The 23,638-nt window shown below is 38.0% G+C and overlaps 1 protein-coding gene across 5 annotated transcripts in view; it reads left to right on the forward strand.

Moving 5' to 3' along the window:
• Positions 1–164: 164 nt before the first annotated feature.
• Positions 165–23,638, forward strand: part of MSH3 (mutS homolog 3) — a 192,524-nt gene continuing 169,050 nt past the window's right edge. For 3 of the 5 annotated variants that reach the window (XR_006299152.1, XR_006299151.1, XM_043593073.1), the window contains exons 1-7: positions 211–417; positions 2,085–2,205; positions 12,788–13,008; positions 16,855–17,070; positions 18,733–18,849; positions 19,488–19,605; positions 21,452–21,597. Coding sequence is in view for 3 of the 5 variants with exons in the window: in XM_043593073.1 (XP_043449008.1) it covers positions 211–417; positions 2,085–2,205; positions 12,788–13,008; positions 16,855–17,070; positions 18,733–18,849; positions 19,488–19,605; positions 21,452–21,597 (1,146 nt within the window). In the remaining 2 variants the exon portion in view is untranslated. Of the gene's footprint in view, positions 418–2,084; positions 2,206–12,787; positions 13,009–16,854; positions 17,071–18,732; positions 18,850–19,487; positions 19,606–21,451; positions 21,598–23,638 lie in introns of all 5 variants that reach the window. The other 2 variants (XM_043593057.1, XM_043593067.1) reach the window with 2 other exon arrangements.

Below are 23,638 nucleotides of genomic sequence, written 5' to 3' on the forward strand. Positions count from 1 at the left end.
GCTCACGACCCTGGGAATCCCGGCCGAGTTTGGCGCGAAATTGCAGCCATCCCGCCCCCTCGGTCCTATTTGTGCAGCCGAGGTCCCGCCCCCTGCCCCGGCGCACGGCAGGGTCGTGACGTGCTCGCGCACGCAGACTAGGGGAGCTGCGGTGGCGTGCTCGCGCTCCCGCCTGGGCCCTGTCCCAGTGGCGTCAATCTGTGCCCTGCGATGTCGGGTCGGAAGCCTGCCTCTAGTCGCGCCGCTGCCGCCGGCCCAGCTCCTGCAAGGCAAGAGGTTTTGAGCAGATTCTTCCAGTCTACGGGAAACCTGAAATCCACTACGTCCCCCACGGGTGCAGTCCCGAAGGCCGGCCCTGACTCTGATTCCGCAGCGCCCCTAGCGTCCACTCTCCCGCTTCAGTTGCCGCCACACGTGGTGGGTTCGGTCCAGGACGGGGCGGGGCCAGCGGGGTAGATGGGGCGGGACTAGATGGGCGGGGACGGTGCTTGTGGGTGGAGCAGGAGGAGATGGGAGCAGTACGCGAGAATCGACGAGATGAGCCGGCCCGATGAGATAGGGGCGGGGCTCAAAAGGGAGAAGGCGGGAAAAGCCTGGCTGGTCTCCTTTAAAAATGTAGTTCAAAGATTGTACTTTCCACTTGGAGTAATAGACTCGAGGCCAAGATCACACAAGTTCTTAATGGCAGACCTGAGAGAGGAACAGAGGGCTCCTGACTTCCATTCTGATGAGGGTAGTGGCCTGTGGGCAAAGGATACATCTGTTAACCTCCATTCTGCCTCCTTTTTTTAAAAAAAATCTGGATTGAAAGTTGAAGAGGAGCTTTATTTACCTTATTTATATGTACTTGGTTAGGTGACTGGAAGAAAATTGCCACTGAATCTCTAGTTTTTAAGGGTACAACAGTGGTGCTAATATTCTCAAGCGACTAATAAAGGCAGTCATATTGTGCAGTTCCTCAGTGACTATACTTATAGGTAAGATTGTAAAGTTTGATAGACAATTTGGGTTAAGTTCCTTAAGGTGGTGCAGATGTGAATGGTTATTCATTGGTTCCTTTCTGTTGCTTGCCACCTTTCAACTGAGTAAGTTAAGTTTGTTTTGTTCTTACCAGGGACACTGCCACCAGGGAAAACCTCAGGGTGAGCCCCTCACTGGGTCTCCCTGGTACAGTATTTTTAAACTGAGAATATGGAAAGGGATTGCAGACTGGCTTTAAGCCACCTTCCAAGTTTGTTTTGTTTGGTTGTTTTATTTATTTTGAGAGAGAGAATGAAAGCAATTGGGAAAGGGGCAGAGACAGAGGGAGACAGAATCCTAAGTAGGCTCGTCAAACTCACAAACCCATGAGATCATAACCTGAGCCCCCAGTGTGCCTACTGAGCCACCCAGGTGCCCACACCCTCCGAGTTTTAATACGGATGGGGTGACAGCTACTTCATAGTCTTCCTTTCATTTATATTTCTTCCAGAGAGTGATTGCTCCTCTCCTGTCTTTGATTTTTGATGATAGTCTACATTTTCATGAATACACCAAGATTTTATTTTATACCTAACATTTAGAGGTTATTTGGTGAAGATCTTAATTTTTGACAGGTTTCCTACCAGCACATAGGTCATAATCTTACGGTATTTTTGGTGGTGAACATAAGCCAAGTTTGTATATGAAACAGGTACATTACAATTCACAATTCGAAAATGATAGTGTTCTTTTATTATCTACTTAGTTTCACCTTTCCTAAATTGATATATTTTTTAAAAGGTATTTTATTTAACATAGGTAAGTAGGATGATTCAGGTTTTATAATCTGTGATAGGTGAAGGCTGACTGAGTACATAAAGCTATCAGTCTTAGTCCTAATTAATTGTAGCAGGGCTTGAGGTGCTGAGGTTCATGACCTGCCAGTCTTTACATTGTCTTTCATGATGGTAAAGACAGTTCACCCACAGTTCTTTCTAGAGCTGAAAGTATTTGATTCTGTGAAGAATGGAAGGCAAAGACCTTGTCATTCAGAAGTAAGGTTTAAATTATTTTGCATACATCAAGTTTTGAGATTAGGCATAACACATCACTTTCCAATATAGGTTGTGGAAATCGGCAGAAGTAAAAAGAGACCACTGGAGAATGATGGGCCTGTTCAAAAGAAAGCAAAGAAAGTCCAAGAAAAGGAAGGAGGGAGTGATTCAGTAATGTCTGGGAATGTTGGTGAGTCTTGGGGCGAGGAGTTTTCATTCTCAGGAGTCATCACACTGACACTGTATTCTCCAAAGAGCAGAGGAGGTTATTGGAGAGTTGTGCCATTTTTTCCCTTTGTGGAAAAAAGATCTCCATTGCACTTGAGTAGTGCGGCCCCTCCATATGTGGTGGTGTGAGTAGGAGGTTGGGGGAGTGGAGGTAGAGCTGGAATTCTGGAATTTGCTATGGTTCTTCCCATTTTCTCTTTTATTTCTCCTACCTAATTTTTTGTCCTGATTTTTAAAAATGTTTATTTATTTTGAGAGAAAGAGAGAGAGTGAGCAAGAGAGAATCCCAAGCAGGCTCCATGCCCAGCGCAGAGCCTGATGTGGGACTTGATCCCACGACCATGAGATCATGACCTGAGCTGAAATCAAGAGTTGGATGCTTAATCGACTAAGCCACCCAGGCGCCTCTGTCCTGATTTTAAAAGTTTTATAAAAATTTCAAACATAGAAATGTACAAGGTAGACCATGAAAGGACACTATAGTCACTCCCTTTTAGTGAGGCCTTATGGTAACACATATTTGGTATGTTATGTATATTATATGCTGTATTTTTAGACCAAAGTAAGTCAGAGGAAACAAAATGTTATTAAGAAAATCATAGGAGAAAATATATTTACAGTAGTGTACTGTTATTTATTGAAAAAAGTCCCCAGTAAGTGGACCTGTGTAGTTCAAACCATGTTGTTTAAGGGTCAACTGTATTTTATAAATTGTATTATACTGTATGTACTAATTTACAGCTATCATTTTCCACTTAACACTTCAAACAGTTTTCAATGTCAACGACATGTAAATCTACCCTGTGCTTTTTTATTTTTTTTAATTTTAAAAAAAAATTTTTTTTTCAATGTTTTTTATTTATTTTTGGGACAGAGAGAGACAGAGCATGAACGGGGGAGGGGCAGAGAGAGAGGGAGACACAGAATCGGAAACAGGCTCCGGGCTCTGAGCCATCAGCCCAGAGCCCGACGCGGGGCTCGAACTCACGGACCGCGAGATCGTGACCTGGCTGAAGTCGGACGCTTAACCGACTGTGCCACCCAGGCGCCCCTACCCTGTGCTTTTTTAGCATGGCAGTGTTCTTTCTGTATGCTAAAAGTCTTTGGATAAAACCACCATTCTTGAGCTCGTGTACTTCTGGGGGTGGTGTTGGATTTATAGATGGATGAGCAATGTTTCTTTAGTTTTTGGCCTCAGAGAGCTTGTTATGAGATGACAGAAAATGCTTCTTTCTTTATTATCCCTCAAAATGAGGTAGAGAATGAGACAAAAGAAAAGCCGAAAAAGTCTCATTTTAGTGGGTCAGCATAAAGGTATCTATCCTTCCTCAGAAGGTAAAATTTGGATTTGGGGTCAGCATGAAAGCCTTAGTATGAAAGAACTATAGAGATGGGAAGGTATGCTTAAAGAGAAAGATAAATCTGATAATACTCTTTCTGTTGTCAGTAAGGCAGTCGACTTAGGATGTTTTGAAATAAGACCTTTGCTACTTGTTAAAAATGGCGCTCGGGAAAAAGGGAAAGGAACATCTACCAGTCAAGCTCTTCCCATTTGGTTTCCAGTCTTATTAGACCTTGTGCTTCATTTTCGATCAGTTCTCCTGCTGTGTTTTCAAATTCAGTAATCTTCTGTGGTGTCTAATTCGCCATAAATCTCGTTCAGTGAAATATTCGTTTCAGATATTATACTTTTCACCCTTAGAATTTCTACTTCTTTTAAAAAACACTCCTGTTTGTCTATGTGAATTATATCTCAGTAGAACTGTTACCAAAAAAAAAAAAAAACCACAACAAAAACAAAAACAAAAAAACAAAAAAACCCACAAAACAAAAAACAAATTAAAAAAAACAAAACTTCTCTTTTGTTCTTTTTTTTTTTTTAATTTATTTTGTTCTTGTTTTTTTTCTTTACCTTTTTGATTATGTGGAATATATTTATAATATCATGTCTCCATATGGTAATTCTGTCATCTCTGTCATTTTTGGGTCTGTATCCCTTGACTATTATTTCCTTCTTTTTTCATGTCTAGAAATTGTTTGGATCACAGATACTTTGGACTCTCTGTTAATTACATGTTAGGTTTTGTGTTTCTTTAACGAACGTTGGATATTGTTCTTGCAAGCAGTTAAATTCTTCGTGGATTTGTTTGATCTTTCTAAGAGTTGCTTTTAAATTTTGGAAGAGAAGATTTAGAGTAGTTCTTTTCTTAAGGTTTGATTTTCTAGAGTTAGAAGGGAGTGCTCGGTAGCAGTAGCACATTATTGTATAGTATTTCTACTACCGGGAGACGACAGACATTAATAACCTTTAGAACATAGGTAATAGTGAAGGATAGTAACAGTTTTAGAAGATGATGAGGTTTGAGTATTTATTATCTTTATTTTTAATATAATTTATTTAATTGTAAGTTTATATAATCTAATTTGTAATAATGGCTGTGTTTGACAACTGGTTCACAAAATTCTTAAAGATTTAATAGTTGCCTCTAGTAAGTAAGCCAATATCAACTGGCCACATCCAATACACCACTAGTATGTAAGCTAGTTTGAGTTTTCTCATAGCTTGAGTCTCCAAGGATGACCACCCGGAGAGTCAGACAGAAGCTGTATTGATTTTAAGATCTAGCTCCAGAATTTACGTAGTGTTGCATCTGCCTTACTGTCTTGGTTGAGTTAGTTACAAAGATCTGTCTTCGTTCAATGGGAGAGAACATATAGATCCTGTCTGTCAGTACAGGAGCATCAGCATCACTTTGTAGGAAGAGCAAATGGGATGGGATATATATGTTTGGCCATTTTTGATAAATAAAATCTCCTGCATTGCTCAAAATTCAGACTTGACATTTTCTGTTATTACCACCACATCTTTGTTATCCATTCATCTGTTGGTGGACATTTGGGCTCTTTCCATACTTCAGTTATTGTCGATAGCACTGCTATAAACATTGGACTGCACGTGCCCCTTTGAAACAGCACACCTATATCCGTTGGATAAATACCTAGTAGTGTGACTGCTGGGTCCTAGGTAGTTGTATTTTTAGTTTTTTGAGGGACCTCCATACTGTTTTCCAGAGTGGCTGCACCATACTGCATTCTCACCAGCAGTGCAAAAGAGATACTCTTTCTCTGTATCCTTGCCAACATCTGTTGTTGCCTGAGTTGTTAATTTTAGCCATTCTGGGGGCACCTGGGTGGCTCAGTCAGTTAAACATCCGACTTCAGCTCAGGTCATGATCTCTCGGTTTGTGATTTCAAGCCCCGCGTCAGGCTCTGTGCTGACAGCTCAGAGCCTGGAGCCTGTTTTGGATTCTGTGTCTCCTCCTCTCTCTGCCCCTCCCCTGCTCATGCTCTGTCTCTCTGTCTCTTAATAATAAATAAATGTTTAAAAAAAATTTTAGCCATTCTGATGGGTGTGAGGTGGCATCTCATTGTGATTTTGATTTGTATTTCCCTGATGATGAGAGATGTGTCGGCCATCTGGAGTCTTCTTTTGGAGAAATGTCTATTCATGTCTTTTGCCCATTTCTTCACTGAATTATTATTTTTTGGGGGCATTGAGTTTGGTAAGTTCTTTATAGATTTTGGATGCTAACCCTTTATCTGATATGTCATTTGCAAATATCTTCTCCCATTCTGTTGGTTGCCTTTTAGTTTTGCTGATTGTTTCCTTTGCTGTGCAGAAGCGTTTTATCTTGATGAAGTCCCATTCATTCATTTTTGCTTTTGTTTCCCTTGACTCCAGAGACCTCTTGACTAAGAAGTTGCTATGGCCAAGGTTAAAGGGTTTTTTTGCCTGCTTTCTCCTCTAGGATTTTGATGGCTTCTTGTCTTACATTTAGGTCTTTCATCCATTTTGAGTTTATTTTTGTGCATGGTGTAAGAAAGTGGTCCAGGTTCATTCTTCTGCATGTTGCTGTCCAGTTTTCCCAGCACCTCTTGCTGAAGAGACTGTCTTTATTCCGTTGGATATTCTTTCTTGCTTTGTCAAAGATTAGTTGGCCATACGTTTGTGGGTCCATTTCTGGGTTCTCTATCCTGTTCCATTGATCTGAGTGTCTGTTTTTGTGCCAGTACGATACTGTCTTGATGATTACAGCTTTGTAATAAATACGGCTTGAAATCTGGGATTGTGATGCCTCCAGCTTTGGTTTTCTTTTTCAGGGTTGCTTTGGCTATTCGGGGTCTTGTCTGGTTCCATACAAATTTTAGGATTGTTTGTTCTACCTCTGTGAAGAATGCTGGTGTTATTTTGATAGAAATTGCATTGAATATGTAGATTTCTTTGAGCTGTATCTACATTTTAACAATATTTTTTCTTCCAATCCAGGAACATAGAATATTTTTCCATTTTTTTTGCCTTCTTTGATTTCTTTCATAAGCTTTCTCTAGTTTTCAGTGTATAGATTTTTCACCTCTGGTTAGATTTATTTCTAGGTATTTTATGGTTTTTGGTACAGTTGTAAATGGGATCGATTTCTTGATTTCTCTTTCCGTTGCTTCATTATTGGTGTGTAGGAATGCAACTGATTTCTGTGCATTGATTTTATATCCTGTGACTTTGCTGAATTCATGGATAAGTTCTAGAAGTTTTTTCGTGGAAACTTTTGGGTTTTCCATATAGAGTATCATGTCTGCGAAGAGTGACTTCCTCCTTGCTGACTTGGATGCCTTTATTCATTTGTGTTGTCTGATTGCTGAGGCTAGGACTTCCAATACTAGGTTGAATAACAGTGGTGAGAGTGGACATCCCTGTCCACTTAGGGGGAAAGCTCTCAGTTTTTCCCCATTGAAGATGATATTAGCGATGGGTCTTTTCTATATGAGTTTTATGATCTTGAGGTATTATCCTTCTATTCCTGCTTTCTCGAGGCTTTTTGTCAAGAAATGATATTGTATTTTGTCAAAAGCTGTCTCTGCATCTATTGAGAGAATCATGTGGTTCTTGTCCTTTCTTTTATTGATGTGATATCACATTGATTGTTTTGTGGTTATTGAACCAGCCCTGCATCCCAGGTATAAATCCCACTTGGCCATGGTGAATAGTTATTTTAATGTATTGTTGGATCCAGTTGGCTAATTGTTGAGGATTTTTGCATCCATCTTCATCAGGAAAATTGGTCTGTAGTTCTCCTTTTTAGTGGGGTATTTGGTTTTGGAATCAAGGTAATGCTGGCTTCATAGAAAGAGTTGAAAGTTTTCCTTCCATTTCTATTTTTTGGAATGGCTTCAAAAAATAGGTGTTAACTCTTCTTTAAACGTTTGGTAGAATTTCCTTGGAAAGGCTTCTGGTCCTGGGCTTTTGTTTTTTGGGGGATTTTTGATTACTGATTCGATATCTTTACTGGTTATGGATCTGTTCAAATTTTCTATTCTTGTTTCAGTTTTGGTAGTTTAAATGTTTTTGGGAACTTGTCCATTTCTTCCACATTGCCCAATTTATTGGCATATAATTGCTCATAATATTCTCTTATTTGTATTTCTGCAGTGTTGGTTGTGATCTCTCCTCTTTCATTCTTGCTTCTGTTTATTTAGGTCCTTTTTTTTTTCTTTTTGATCAAACTGGCTACGGGTTTATCAATTTTGTTAATTCTTTCAAAGAACCAGCTCCTGGTTTCATTGATCTGTTGTACTGTTTTTTGTTGTTGTTGTTGTTGTTTCAATAGCGTTGATTTCTGCTGTTCATTCTTTAATAGGATGTGCTTTTGTCTCCCAAGTATTGATTGTCTTTCCAAATTTTTTCTTGTGGGTGATTTTGAGTTTCATAGTGTTGTGGTCTGAAAATATGCACAGTATGATCTCAATCTTTTTATACTTGTTGAGGTCTGATTTGTGTCCCAGTATGTGATCTATTCTGGAGAGTGTTCCATGTCCACTTGAGAAGAATGTGTATTCTGCTTCTTTAGGATGAAATGTTCTGAATATACCTATTAAGTCCATCTGGTCCAGTGTGTCATTCAAAGCCATTGTTTCCTTGTTGATTTTCTGTTTAGATGATCTGTCCATTGCTGTAAGTGGGGTGTTGATGTCCCCTACTATTATGGTATTAGTATCAGTGAGTTTCTTCATATTTGTGATTAATTGATTTATATATTTGGGTGCTTTCACATTTGGAGCATAAATGTTTACAATTGTTATATCTTGGTGGATAGACCCCATAATTATGATGTAATGCCCTTCTTCATCTCTTGTTACAGTCTTTATTTTAAAATCTAGATACATGGCTACTCCGGTTTTCTTTTGTCGACCATTAGCATGATAGATGGTTCTCCATCCCCTTACTTTCAATCTGAAAGTGTCTTTAGGTCTAAAATGGATCTCTTGCAAACAGCTCATAGATGAATCTTATTTTCTCATCCATTCTGTTACCCTCTATCTCTTGATTGGAGCATTTAGTCTATTGATGTTTAGAGTGAGTACTGAAAGTTATGAATTTATTGCCATTATGTTGCCTGTAGAGTTGGAGTTTCTGGTGGTGTTCTCTGGTCCTTTTTAGTCTTGTTGCTTTTGGTCTTTCTTGTTTGTTTGTTTGTTTGTTTGTTTTTTTCATATTTTCTGCTCTCAGAAAGTCTCTCCTAAAATTTCTCACAGGGCTGGTTTAATGGCCACAAACTCCTTTAGTTTTAGTCTGGGAAACTTTTTCTCTCTCCTTCTGTTTTAAATGACAGCCTTGCTGGATAAAGAATTCTTGGCTGCATATTTTTCCAATTCAGCACATTGAATATATCCTGCCACTCCTTTCTGGCCTGCCAAGTTTCTTTGGATAGGTCTGCTGCAAACCTGATCTGTCTTTCCTTGTAGGTTAAGATCTGTTTTTCCCTTGCTGCTTTCATGATTCTTTCCTTGCCTGAGCATTTTGTGAATTTGACTATCATATGGCTTGTTGATGGTTGGTTTTTATTGAATCTAATGGGAGTTCTCCATGCTTCCTGGATTTTGAGGTCTGTGTCTTTGCTCAGGTTAGGAAAGTTTTCTGCTATGATTTGTTCACATAAACTTTCCAGCCCTTTTTCTCTCTTTTCATCTTCTGGGACTCCTGTGATTCTGAAGTTATTCCTTTTTAATGAACCACGATTTCTCTAATTCTTAAGTCGTGCTCTTTTGCCTTAGTTTCCCTCTTTTTTCTGCTTCATTATCCTTCATAAGTTTGTCCTCTGTATCGGTGATTCGCTGCTCTGCTTCATCAGTCCTTACCGCTGTGGCATCCATTTGAGATTGCATTTCAGTTATAGCATTTTTAATTTCGTCCTGGCTAGATTTTACTTCTTTTATCTCCACAGAAAGGGATTCTATGCTTTTTTCAACCCCAGCTAGTATTCTTATTATCATGATTCTAAATTCTTGTTTAGATTTCTTGCTTGTTGTGTCTGTGTTAAGTCCCTGGCTGTCACTTCTTCCTGTTCCTTATTTTGGGGTCAGTTCCTTCATTTCATCGTTTTGGAGGAGGAAAAAGAATTAATAAAATAAAAAAACATAAAAATTAAAAAATTAGAAACAACACAAAAGAATCAAATAAATGGTACTAGATCCTAGGTGTGTTTTTGTTCTGGTTGTGAAAGAAGCTTGATGGAGTAGTGAAAAAACGGAAAGAAAAGAAAAGGAAAAAAGGGGGGATAAGGGAAAACGTTTGACGATTTAAAAAAATGAATACAGTAAAATAGAATAAAATGAAAATAAAATAGAATTTAAAAAACTTACAAGAAAGTAAAAAATAGTAAAAAAGAATTACAAATATTTTTTATAATAACAGAAAATATAAATAAACTTTTTTTTCTGTATTTAAGAACCAGAAAAGAAAAAGAAAAAAATTTGAGTAGATGGACCAGCAAACAGAATGAAATAAGATGGAAATTACATCCAGTTTCCCCTGGAATTCAAACTATGAAGCACTTTATAGTCCATAAACTAAGCAGGCATAGAGACTCGTGGTGTTCCTCTAGAGTGTGGTTGGCCCAGTTGGTGTAACAGCTCCATTCTCCACTAGGTGGTGCTGCTTAGTTTACTAGGGTGGATCGTTGTGGTGCTTATAGGCGTGTATACCCAGGAGCAGGAGGAGTGAAAATTGTGTCACCCAGCTAACCAGCCTCTATTATCAGAACTCTGTGCTCTCGCTCATTGGCAATCAAGCACCCCTCCTTTGTCTCCAGCTTCCATCCACTCCCCACTTCTACACTGTCGGTGACCAAGCCAGGTGACTTCCAGGCGGCACCTCCCTCCCAAGTTTTATCTCAGATGGGGCTGTATTTCCAAATCCCGCACTTCTGAGGGCCCTGCAGCTTTGACCTGCTCAGACCCTCTGGGGGAGGGTCTTACAGAGCAATGGCCTATTGCCAACGTGCCGCCAGGAATGTTCCAGAGACCGCGCTGCTGCCGATGCCCAGAGACTGTGGTGGGGTGCCAGCCTGTCCCAGAAAAAGTTTGCACGATTGTGTAGCAGCAGCGTTTCAGGGATTATGGTAAATCACAACACACATCTGGCGCCAGGCTTTATCCTTAACTTCTTTGTCCCGACACCAGCAAACATGGCTATTCTCTGGGGTCTGATGAGACCTTTGTATGTGGGGAGGCCCCACAGCCTACCAGATGTCCTCACAGCAGGGGAACTGCCTTTCGCCATGTGGCCCGAAGACCCCTTGGACCTCACTGTCTACTCCTGGGGATTTTGCCCTTACCACCAGAGCTCTGCCAGGTATTGAGCTGCAGAGTTTTAGACTCTGTGCTCCCCCTGTTTATAGAATCTTAATGGTATTTAAACCCTCTCCTTTCTCCTTTCTCCTTTCTCCCTTTCTTGTTCATTCCCTTGCAACTGTTTCCACTCGTCTACTTTCTCTCCAGCTGCTTTTGGGGAGGGGTGCTTTAGTCGTACTCTTCCTGTCTCCATCCTCTCTCTGCAAGCAAAAACAGCTCCCTCCCCTCCATGGTTTCTCTCTCCCCCCGTTCACCTCTTCACACTTAGTACCTGCTGAGTTCTCTAGTTCAAGTTGTGCACATTGTTGTGTTAATCCTCACATCAGTTTTCTAGGTGTGCAAGATGATTTGGTGTTGATCTAGCTGCATTTCAGGGATGAGAGACACAAAACAAACTTCCATGTTACTCTGCCATCTTGGCCCCTGATTCATGTATACATTTTGAAAAGGGGAGAATAATTTGAAAGATTCAAGTGTACGTTATCCTAGTTACAAGATTAGCAGGAGACAAGGTAAAATATACATCTGAAGAGAGCTTTAAATATAAACATAAAATATATGTATATGTATAATTAAATATAAATATGAAAAGTTTTAAACTCTTAGGAATAGGCAAAACACAAGTTTGCCCTCAGAGTGTTTTTGCTTTAATAGGAAAGGTAAGAGATGATACGCAATCCCTTTTTCATCATATTTAGTAGTAGGAAAAATAATGTATTCTGGCATATGGTAGATAGTAGACAGTAAATGATAGTTTTCCTTCTTTTTTATGGGTTGCTTGCCTATGAGTAACTGCCAGGTGGTAGATTGTGGTAAAGGCTATGGTGAAATGTGATCTTGTTATAGGGACATGGACAAAAGATGATTTTAAGCTAGGGGTGTTACCAAAGAGTTTCATGGAAAAAGTGGTTTTGAGAGGGATCTTGAAGAATGAGTATGATTTTGACACATAGAAATTGGGGTCAGGGCATTCCAAGGAGAAAGAGTAGCATGAGCCATGCTGTGCAGGTGGGATAGCAGGTGTGTTGGGAAAGGGTGGTGATCTGCCTTCCTTGGTGAACCCCCTGGTGTTGGTATCTCTAGGTCTTTCCCATTAAGATGATCAGTTCCGACAGACCAGTCTTCCCTGCTCTTGGCCTGGAGTGGGGAGCTCTGGCTGCCTATGTTATGAGAGCTGATGAAGAAGAGGCTGGGGTCTTAGCTTACAGTAAACCCATCTTCCCATTATTCCTCTGGCTTGGACCCAGTACTCCATCTTTGCTGTGCCTGTTTTACCTTCTCCAGAGGAACTTTCAGTCTTCTGCCGAGGTGGAGGAAGCACAGCTGCCCTTGAGCTTGGAGTAGGGTAGGGGTTTAGGATCAACTTGCTTTGAGCCAGTCTTCTTTATTTTAGAAACTCCCTTTATTACATATTCTGTTGCCCCGATTCCTGAGCCTTTTAATTTTTTCATGTTATAAATGGTATTGGTTCTTAGTTTTCTTCACTACTGGTTTTGGATTTAGCTTTCAGGTGTGCTAAATTGGTTATTGTTTATTCGTTTTTCCTTCTAGCTTCAGATATTTTATTTGTACCTGTCACCTCTCCTTTTCTCTCTGTCCTTATCAGCTCATATATTAAAAAAAAAAAAAAAAGGCAAAACCCTACTGTAGTTTGTAATGGAGTTTCATGGCCAAGGGAAATTATATGTATGTTTCAGCATGCTATCTTTACCCTGAATCTAAACGTTTATTTCCTTATGATGTTGTAGTTAGATTTATTGCTTTAATGAGAAGCTCCCTCAAAAATCTTACACTGGTTATGAATTGATATATGAGAACAAAATACTATTGTTATATTTTCTTCTAATTTGCTAACTAAGAGCCAAAGAAATGTCTGAGGATGAAGACTGTTTTAAAGTCTCTGGAAAAATTGAAAGAATTCTGCTGCGATTCTGCCCTTCCTCAAAATAGAGTCCAGACAGAGCCTCCTCAGGAGAGATACGCAGTTCTGCCAAAATGTACTGATTTTGACGATATCAGTCGTCTCCGTGCAAAGAATGCAGTTTCTTCTGAAGATTCCAAATTGCAAATTAGTCAAAAGGTATGTGTTATATAGATGAATACCGATTACTCCGATCAATATGTTCTTTTTTTTTTTTTTTTTATTAATTTCTTTTAAGTTTATATGTTTATCTTGAGCGAGAGATTCCCAAGCACTGTCATTGCAGAGGCTGATGCGGGGCTCCAACTCACGAGCCCTGAGATCATGACCTGAGCCAAAACCAAGAGTCAGCTGCTTAAATGACTCAGCCACCCAGGTGCCCCAGTAGGTTCTGAGGTGCCATTAGGTTCTCTGAGTTCACACAAGGCAGTTGTTCCCAAACTTGGATAATCACCTGAATTAGCTGAGGCTGCTTTTGCATTTTAGTTTATTTTTTGAGTCCCTGGACATTCTGATTTACTTTGTATTAATGAGGGATGAATTGGTTTGTATTAAAATGTAATAAAAGCCAGGTGATTCTGATGTACAGCCTAGATTATGAGCCCCTGACTTGGGGAGATTCTTGATAATAAATACTAGCACAGTGTTTTATAGTCCTTAGAGTTACCATCATTAGCCTGGAAAATCACAGGCAACATATATTGTTTCTGTGGTTTTTAGTTGAAAGCTTAGTGATATAAATTCAAAGGCAAACTAAATATATATAGATCTTTACTTCCACTGTTATATGATACATTAATGTTTTTTTCATCGTTGCCAAATTAGGAATTTAACTTTTGCTCCATCACTAATATCTCCAATTCAGAACAGTGCTTCTCAGCCCAGCTTTAAATTAGAATCACCTGGAGGACTTTAAAAACAGATAAAAAAAGACTCTTCTTCAGAATCATATTGGTCGTCACTAAGAACTGACTTTGCATGTTGTTTAAAGCTTTCATTTTATTTTATTTTATTTATTTTTTTGAAAGTTTTTATTTTTATTTTTGAAGGAGAGAGAGACAGAGCATGAGTGGGGGAAGAGCAGAGAGAGGGAGACATAGAATCAGAAGCAGGCTCCAGGCTTTGAGCTGTCAGCACAGAGCCTGATGCAGGGCTCGAACTCATGAACTGTGAGATCGTGACCTGAATTGAAGCTGGACGCTTGACCAACTGAGCCACCCAGACACCCCTAAAACTTTCGTTTTAATGTGTAGCAATGGTTGAGAGCCAATGAATTAGAGAAATAGTTCCTTTTATTTTTTTGAGTCATTTAAATGAAAAACTATGGATTTTTGAAAAGTTATGGATTGAAAGCTATGGATTCTTTACTCAGAAAAATACTCACACCAACACAATTTTGTATATATTATTAAGAAGTTTACACTTCTTCCCACCAAGTCCAGATTTATGAGCTCCTCCTTCAACTAAGCTGAGATCCATTGACTTATCTTAGGTCATCAGGAAAAAAAAAACGGTTTTTTGTTTTTGTGGGTTTGTTTAATTTACACTTTCTTTTAATACTTAGAAGCAGTTCACCTGAGTGTAGTGGTCATAAAGTATAGATATCAAAAAGTTTGTCTATTAAATCTCATTTTATTAATTGGAGAATTTATCCTAGGGCTTCATGAGAGCTTGTTAACTAATTATACATAAAACAACCAGCTTGTTGTTTCTGGTTCACTGCACATTAGAAGTCACCAGTTAGAAGGGACACCTAGAAGTAGTACATGGACGTCATTACAGGAGATACCTGACTGGTGTTATGGAAGGACACACATGAATGGTAAAAAGCTACCAACTGAAGTTAAATGCCCAGGGTCTACAACCATTAGTGTGGGGATCATCTGCCCCATAAGTCTTGGTAGGTTTTAAAATTCCCTTTTTATTGTGCTGATCATCCTGTATTGTCAAGACAAAGTTAAATTGAGTTCAGAATGCTGTCCCTGAGAATATAAAAAAGAGTATAGTGTATCATAAGTTTTTCCACCCAAATGATGAAAAACAACTTGCTTAATACTCAAGTATTCAGATAGACTTGTTGGTATACTATATGGATAAAAGTTTCTTTCTGCATGCCTACTCTTCATTCCATATATGAATAAAGTATAAAGAACTTTTTTTTTCTGTAGGAGATATATTTTCTTAAAGTTTTAAGTTTTACAATATGTAGTATTCCTGGATTTTACATAAAAGATATGGAAACAAAATAGAAAATCCATCAAAATTAAAAGCAGATGACATTCTCTCATCTGATACATTGACCCACTTTTCTGTTGCCACAACTCCCCACACTTCACCATACCTCAACATCTCATTGCTGATCTTTGGAGATTTGCTTGGCTACACTACTCAGACAAATTACATCTCTACCTACTCTTGCAGCTAAGATGAATTTTTTAAACAGTTAGCAACTGTAGAGTACATGTTCCTGAACTTCCTCTTTGACCAGAGTCCCCTTGCTGGGCCATATAGGACATTTCTCTTTTTCTCTTCTCTTCCCCTGCTGATCACTCTGCTTTCAATACATATATAATATATATTATAACATATATAAATATATATTTTATAATATATATTTATATATGTTATAATATATATTATATATGTTATAATATATATTTTATAAATATATATAAAATATATAAATATTTTAATATATATTAATTAATATATATAAATATATAAAACATATTAATATATATTAATATATATAAATATATAATATATATTTAATATATAAATATAAATATATAATAATATATATTATATATAATATATTTATATATATTTTTATAATATATTATATTATATATAATAAAAATATATATTATATATTATACATATAATATATATTATATATTTATATTTTTTATAATATATTATATTATATATATAATATATATTTTTTATTATATATAATATATTTATATATTATATATAACATATATTTATATATTATATATAATATATAAATATTTATATATATATATATAAATAAATATATATTTATTTATAGAGAATGCATGGGAGAGGCAGAGAGAGAGGGAGAGAGAGAGAATCCCAAACAGTCTCCTGCTAACAGTGCCGAGCCCCACACGGGCTCAAACTCACAAACTGTGAGATCGTGACCTGAGCTGAAATCAAGAGTCAGATGCTTAACCAACTGAGCACCTGGGTGAGGTGCCCCTAGGCTATATTTTTAATTCCAAGTGTAGCTGATAAAATTTTCAGGTGATAGCAGTGATACAGTGACAGTTAGTTAGAAGGCAGATTTATGCTACAAATTTGTGTCATTTTACCTTTTATATAAATAAATCCCATAAAAAGGAATTTGCCTTAAGCTCTAAACTGGAATTATGGTTTTCACACATGAAGGTAAGGATAGCAGGAATACTAATGTTGAATTGTGACTTTGTGTTTTGTATTTTCCAAAAGCTCTGTGTCATATTTCTTTACCAAAAAAATTGTGCTTCTTTCTTGGAATCAAGATTAATGGAATATACTTTCAGACTGTGCTTGGAAATTTGAAGCATTAAGTGCAGCTATAACAGATAGCATATGCTTATTGAAAGTGGTTTTACTTACTGTTGAGAGACAGGTATTCATGTCTGCTCACTTTTTGTGCCTTATGCATCTGGGAATAAATAAGGAAAAGAAGAATGTTAATTACAGTAGATTTAATGAAATAAAACTTAAAAAGAGGTATATAACTCTTTACAATATGTAGGTTTTTAAAATTTCCTTAAATAGTTGTACAGAGTTTAGTTTGGCTCATTTTTTAAGTCTTTTACTCAAAAAATTTCAAACTTGCAAAAATGTTTATCTGAATATACTATGTGCCTCCTACAAACTTTCACTTAGATAAACTAATTATTAGGTTTGTGCTGAATTTGCATTCTCTCTCTTTCTGAAAACTATTACTATGGTTAATACTTTGTAAACTATAAAAATCTTTTTGGTTGCCAGGACAAGACACTTTTCGATCTCAGTCCTTCTGGATCTTCACAAAAGGGTAATGACAATTTACAGACAACTTCTGATCCTAAACCATCTAACAAACGGACCAAGAGCATCTACACACCTTTAGAATTACAGTACATTGAATTGAAGCAGCAGCAGAAAGATGCAATTTTGTGTGTGGAATGTGGATACAAGTATAGATTCTTTGGGGAAGATGCAGAGGTAAGTTATTTTTGCAAATACTGTTCCATGTTTTCCTTATCCAGCCTTAAGTATTTTGCGATATTTTTGTTTCCATTTCTGACCTTATGAGAGAGCTAACGTGATCAGTTGCCCTTGAAAAATGCTGTCATTTAAAGTAAAAACTATAAATAAACACGGGCAAACTTGGTGGATGCTAGGCTTTTAGGGGAGGAAGTGAGGAACCCCTTTTAGAATGTCGTGTCTGTTCTCCATGGTGCTCACCCAGTACCTTTCATCCATTGCACGGTGATTGGATGAATCACTTAGTGAATGAACCATAATCGTGTGAGTATTTACGTTTCCTGATGAAGACTCAAGCAGAAAAAATTTTGAGATGACCCATTTACTCTTAATTTATAAATTTTGATAGCTAGGAACATAGTTCCATGTCAGCGGAAGAGCACATTAACAGCCAGCCATCCACAGAAGGTGTTTGAAGTGTTACAATGTCTTTGTATGTCCATCATCTTGTTATGCTCGTCTGAGTTGATTTTGTATTTGATTTTGAGGTATTTGATATAGGCCGAATTTAACGAACGTCAGAAGTGAATTTGAGTATTTAGTGGGCAGGCTTAGGGAAAGCATTGCTGGTGATGTCCTGTTGGAGTCATGCGTGATTGTGATCTTTCCACACTTTTAAGTCTCTGGCATCATGCATCATATGTCCTCAGAGAGTGATGAGGTGGCACATCTAACATCTATCTTGTGCGATAGGAAGTACAGACTTGGCCAACGTTTTTCTTCCAGCTTTTAAAATCCTATTGTGGCACAAAAGTGATGTTCTTTAGTTCAGGTGGCATCATGTGTTTGGTGGCATGAAGTAAAAGTTTGAAATAGCATGTTTTCTGAGGACACAAACTGATATGTAGTTGTCATTGTATAGGTAAAGGGTAAAAGAAAATGCTGTTTTCTCCCCTTCTCTCCAGGTTGAGTAGTAGATGTAGTCTTACCACCCAGTAAAGGCTGATGTTTTCTAGCCTTGCAATGAGGAACTACTGTTCAGAGATGGGTGGGGCAGGGAATGAGAATGTTGGGGTGAGCATTCCATGGCTCCAGTGGGCAGTGTGTGAGCCATGGTGTTCTCCAGTAGAAAGTGGGGACTTAGGTGGTGCTACCTGATTCTGCACTCCTCTCATTTATGCATCTGATTAGCTAACCATACCAGGGGTTTCTCTTCTCACTTCCTCAAAGATGCCCACTGTCTGAGTAGCTTCAGAATTTATGTTTTATAGTATCTCCTAATTTTCAGTTAGTTGCATGTGCTATGTAGCAAATTCTTACTCTATTATAGTGTTTTGTTCTGCATTGAATATCATTGTGCAGGCTTTTAGGGGAGGCTCAGCACTTTAAGGTTTTGTTAGATCTAATCAGCATAGAAGACATGGCATGTTTTTCCACGACATTGATATTACAGATGTTGGCTCTGAGGTTAGGTCATGGGAACTGCCAAAAAATAGATTAAACTATAGGCTTCTGTATGGGGACTGTCTTTAAATTTTTGTATTGATAGGCCATTCACGTAGAGAAGAAGTGCACAAATCCTAAGTGTATACCTTGATGGATTTTTAGCAAAGTGAGCGAACACCACGTGGGGATTCTTGAAATAGACATTTATTGATACTCTCTTTTTTAATTTTTTAGGTGGCAGCCCGGGAGCTCAATATTTATTGCCATTTAGATCACAACTTTATGACAGCAAGCATACCTACTCACAGACTGTTTGTTCATGTACGCCGCCTCGTGGCCAAGGGATATAAGGTCAGCCTTGGCTTTGACTTGAGGGAACAGGGTGATTGGATTCCTTTCCAGAGAGTGAAAGCATGTTTCATAAGATGGTATTATAATGGGAATTTGGCATTTGGGAAACAAAAGTGTGTCACAATTATTGGCATTATATCTTTGTGAGTTTTTAGCTTATTATATTTTTACGGTAATTTTTTTTTAAGTTTACTCATTTATTTTGTGAGATAGAGAGAGAGCATGAGTAGGGAAAGAGCAGGGAGAGAGGGAGAGAGAGAATCCCAAGCAGGCTCTGTGTTGTTAGTGTGGAACTTGATGTGGGGCTCAGTCTCACAAATTGTGGGATCATGACCTGAGCTGAAATCAGTAATTGGGCACTTAACCATTGAGCCACCCAGGGGCCTCTAAAATAAATTAAAAAAAAACTGTCTGTGTATATATATATATGTATATATATGTCTGTGGTAGAGTGTTTCTTAGTGGTTCACTTGAAAGCTCCTTGTAGTGTTTACTTCTTAAGCCCGACATCTGGACATTGTGGACTAAGGTGTTTATTTTTAAATGTTTCAGAATTAACCTTTTAAGTCTTGAAGTGTGTTTCTTTAAAAGAAATTTCCATCAGATTTGATATTCAGTATTTCTTATTTTTGTTGAAGGTGGGAGTCGTGAAGCAGACTGAAACTGCGGCATTGAAGGCCATTGGCGATAACAGAAGTTCACTTTTTTCCCGGAAACTGACTGCTCTTTATACAAAATCTACACTTATTGGAGAAGATATCCTTTTCAAATAGTAATTTTTCTCTTAAATATTACAATGGCTTTGTTTAAATAACATTTTTACTTAACTGTTCTTTGAATGGGTACCTTTTTGGTGAGATAAGGTAATCTAGTTACTTTGACCTTTGATTAATGCACTACTGAAGAGGGAGGGGTTGGGAATGGCTGGAAACAAGCATTTTCAAATGCCATAGTAAAAGGGGAGTTTGTCATACTTTAAGAGCAAAAAAGGGAGCCTGATGAAAGATGATAGCAAGTTAGCAACTGATTTGAATTGCATCTTCCCTACACTGTATGGGTGGTAGTTAGGTGCTTAGGGCCTGTAGGCCCCTCGAGATCCTCCTTAATAAGACAAGACCTAAAAAACAGCTTGTTAACTTCAGAATGTGAAAAGAAAACTACGAAGTTAACATACAGTTAATTGCTTATGAAAGGTAATAGTAGGCCATCCTCATTAATTGTTAGCTTCATAAGAATTTTATTATTTTAAAAAATAGGTTGCGGGTGAACCTTTCTCACTTTGTGAGAACCCTCGGTGTGCACAGTGATTGCCCCCCAATTTTATAGTCATTCATTAATTTAGTGAATTACTTGAAGCAAAATGATTCTAATAGCACAATCATAAAATTCTATTTTTTAAAAACCCAGTAACTATATATGAAATGGGACAAAGATGCATTTTAAAATGTTTACTGTGGAAAAAAAAAAAACGTTTACTGTGGGATGGGGTCAGGTCTCAAAAAAATGTAGAGATAAGGTCTTAAAAGATACAGTGTGAAAACATTTCTTTTATAATTTAATACAAACCAACTTATTTAGAAACCTGCTTCTACCCAAATCAGCAAGACCATTTTGTTCCAATAAGATTACGAATAGGTACAACTCAGAATAGACCCAAAACCATGAACAATTCTGTACTGTTCTAAGCTGATCAGGCTGTAAGAACCTGGTAATTTTATTGTTTCTTTTACCTGAACTTGAGTCTCTTATTAAAGCCTGCTCCTAAAATGGTACACCTCCCTGCTTCTCTTTTGGTGTTGGGTTGTTTCCAGACTGACTTCATCCCAACTCAACACTTATCCCTGAGAATTTAATTAATGGACTCACTAAACACACACACACACACACACACACACACACACACACACACGTACACATACATGTTTCTGTTTTCTTTTTTGGTTTTCTTTTTCATGTCTTTTAAAAATTCTCTTGCGGGGCGCCTGGTGGCGCAGTCGGTTAAGCGTCCGACTTCAGCCAGGTCACGATCTCGCAGTCTGGGAGTTCGAGCCCCGCGTCACGGTCTGGGCTGATGGCTCAGAGCCTGGAGCCTGTTTCCGATTCTGTGTCTCCCTCTCTCTCTGCCCCTCCCCCGTTCATGCTCTGTCTCTCTCTGTCCCAAAAATAAATAAACGTTGAAAAAAAAATTAAAAATAAATAAATAAATAAATAAAAATTCTCTTGCTATTTCTGAAAGCTTTAGGCACTTTAAAGGAGGAAAGTAATTTACATTTATTTTAGTGTATTCATGCTTTGGAATTAAGCACCATGAGATTCAAGTCTCAACGTTATCCAAGTAAAGAAGAGGGTTAATATTTGAGCTTCCCCAAGGGGTACTCTCCTAGGCTCTTTGGGAAGTGACAACATAATAGCTGTCTATCCTCATGAGTTGCATATCTCAGGGGAGTTAAGGCATGCAACTATAATCAGAGTAAATCAGAAAAATGAAGCCTGTGTGGAAGATTTTGCATAGAGCAAAAATGTCTGGGACAATGAACCATTGTTTTAAAGGAGAAAGCAGTTAATGGGAATGTAGCGTATAGTTTTCTTTAATAATTATTACATGTGAATCCTTTAGTCAAGCTGGATGATGCTATAAATGTCGATGAGATAGTGACTGATAATTCTACCAACTTTCTTCTGTGTATCTGTGAAGATCAGGAAAATGTTAAGGACAAAAAAAAGGGGAACATTTTCATTGGAATGGTGGTAAGTACTTTGTAGGTGAAGAATGAATGATAGATGTTCATGGTATCTCTGTGAGTAATCTTGTATGGTTTATAATGAGACTGATCAAGGGTGCCCTCAAGTAACTTACTAGAAAAATATTTTCCTCGTAATTTGATATGTTAAATCACTAGTTACAAGTTTTCTCATATGGCTACTTGGTACTGTGTACTATGGAGACATCCAGGTAGTTTCTGTCCATGTGCTCTATGCATTTAGGGTTCAGGATGGACACAGTGACAGGTATAGATATAGATAAGAAACAGAGCAGAATAAAACACTAAGCCAACACTGTGCATGGATAGCAAAGGATTTTACAAATTTCCTCTAGGGATTTGAAATTAAACGCATGATTTTGTGATTGTTGTATACAGATTTGGAGTAAAGGGGATAGTTAAGGGGAAATGATAGTTGGCCAATGCAAAACTCCATGTTTAATTAACGTTAGGAATACTTACAGTCAGTTTTCTAGAGAAATATAATTTGTGAATCATGGTTTTATTGATTTTACCCTCTGGCAGTTTGTGAGTAAATTTGCCCATTTACAGACCCACATGGACTTGGCTCAAAACCTTAGAATTTTTAGTGCCCTTCAGAACTATTAGATTTTCTTTTTCTCTTGTTGTTAAAGCAAAAGTAGGACTCCTTGCCTAAGTAATAACTAATTCTCTTTGTTTTTTTTTCTAATTTTTGCAATCAGCTGCAATATCAACACAGTTCTTTTTTTTTCCAGCAAAAATTCTTAACAACCCAGATGTCTCCAAAGTACCTTTTTAAAAAAATTAAAAAAATTTTTTTTTTCAATGTTTACTTATTTTTGAGAGAGAGAGAGAGAGAGAGAGAGAGAGAGAGACAGACAGACAGACATAGAACACGAGTGGGGAAGGGGCAGAGAGAGGAGACACAGAATCTGAAGCAGGCTCCAGGCTCTGAGCCATCAGCACAGAGCCCAATGTGGGGCTCGAAGTCTCACAAGCTGTGAGATCATGACCTGAGCTGAAGTCGGATGTTCGACCGACTGAGCCACCCAGACGCCCCTAAAAAAATTTTTTTTAATCAAGTGTTTATTTCTGAGAGAGATAGAAGGGGGTGGCAGAGTGAGAGGGGGGTAGAGGATTTGAAGCAGTCTGTGTGCTGACAGCAGAGAGCCCGATACAGGGCTAGAACCCATGAACCATGGGATTATTACCTGAGCTAAAGTCAGATGCTTAACTGCTGAGCCACTCAGGGGCCCCTCCAAAGTACCTTCTAATACCTTATTTTGGGGGGATAACTCTCTGCTAACTTGACCTTTGCTTAACCAATAAACTTTCAGAGAGTTTGCATTACTGTTGGGTGGCTCTGAATGATTTTTTTTTTCTAAATAATTTTTTTTTTATCTTTGAGAAGCACTTTTTATCTAGTCACAGGCAATTGGATTTACTTACAAATAGTAAGGTTATTTGCTTTTAAGCTCTAACATATGTAATGTGCTAATTTATATTTACCTGAAACTCAGCCTAAAGAATAGAGTTGAATGTATATGATTCCTCTTTAGTGCTGAGTGGTTGCCGCCAGAATTAACCGTTGTGTATGAACTGTGATGTGAAAAAATGAGAAATGATAGTTTGCCTGTCAAGTGTTTTCTTGGGTCTTGTCCTTGTTCTCATTGACCACTTTTGGGCTGATGACATCCAAAGCTCTGGGTCCAGGCTGCACCTCTCTCCTGAGCTCTAGCCTCTTATATCTATCTTTTTGCTGGGCACGGCACTCAGAATTTGTCCTGACTCCTCAAACTCAGTGTGGCTACAATAGATCTGTTCTTTTTTTACCCTCAGTACTATTCTTGTTGGATTTTTCCCTGTTGTTACGAGTGTCACTACCTAGGAGCTATCTTTTGGGTATTGGCAGTTAGTCTAAAATCAAAGTCTTTAGCATTGATAGTATCACTGCAGTTAGGCCCTCTGCCTTCATTCTGGGCAGTGCATGGTTTTATACAGCCTAACTTTGTGTTTCTTAGTGTCACATATCACATAGTAATAGA

This window comes from Prionailurus bengalensis, chromosome A1 (assembly GCF_016509475.1).
Source record: "Prionailurus bengalensis isolate Pbe53 chromosome A1, Fcat_Pben_1.1_paternal_pri, whole genome shotgun sequence".
NCBI lineage: Eukaryota > Metazoa > Chordata > Mammalia > Carnivora > Felidae > Prionailurus > Prionailurus bengalensis.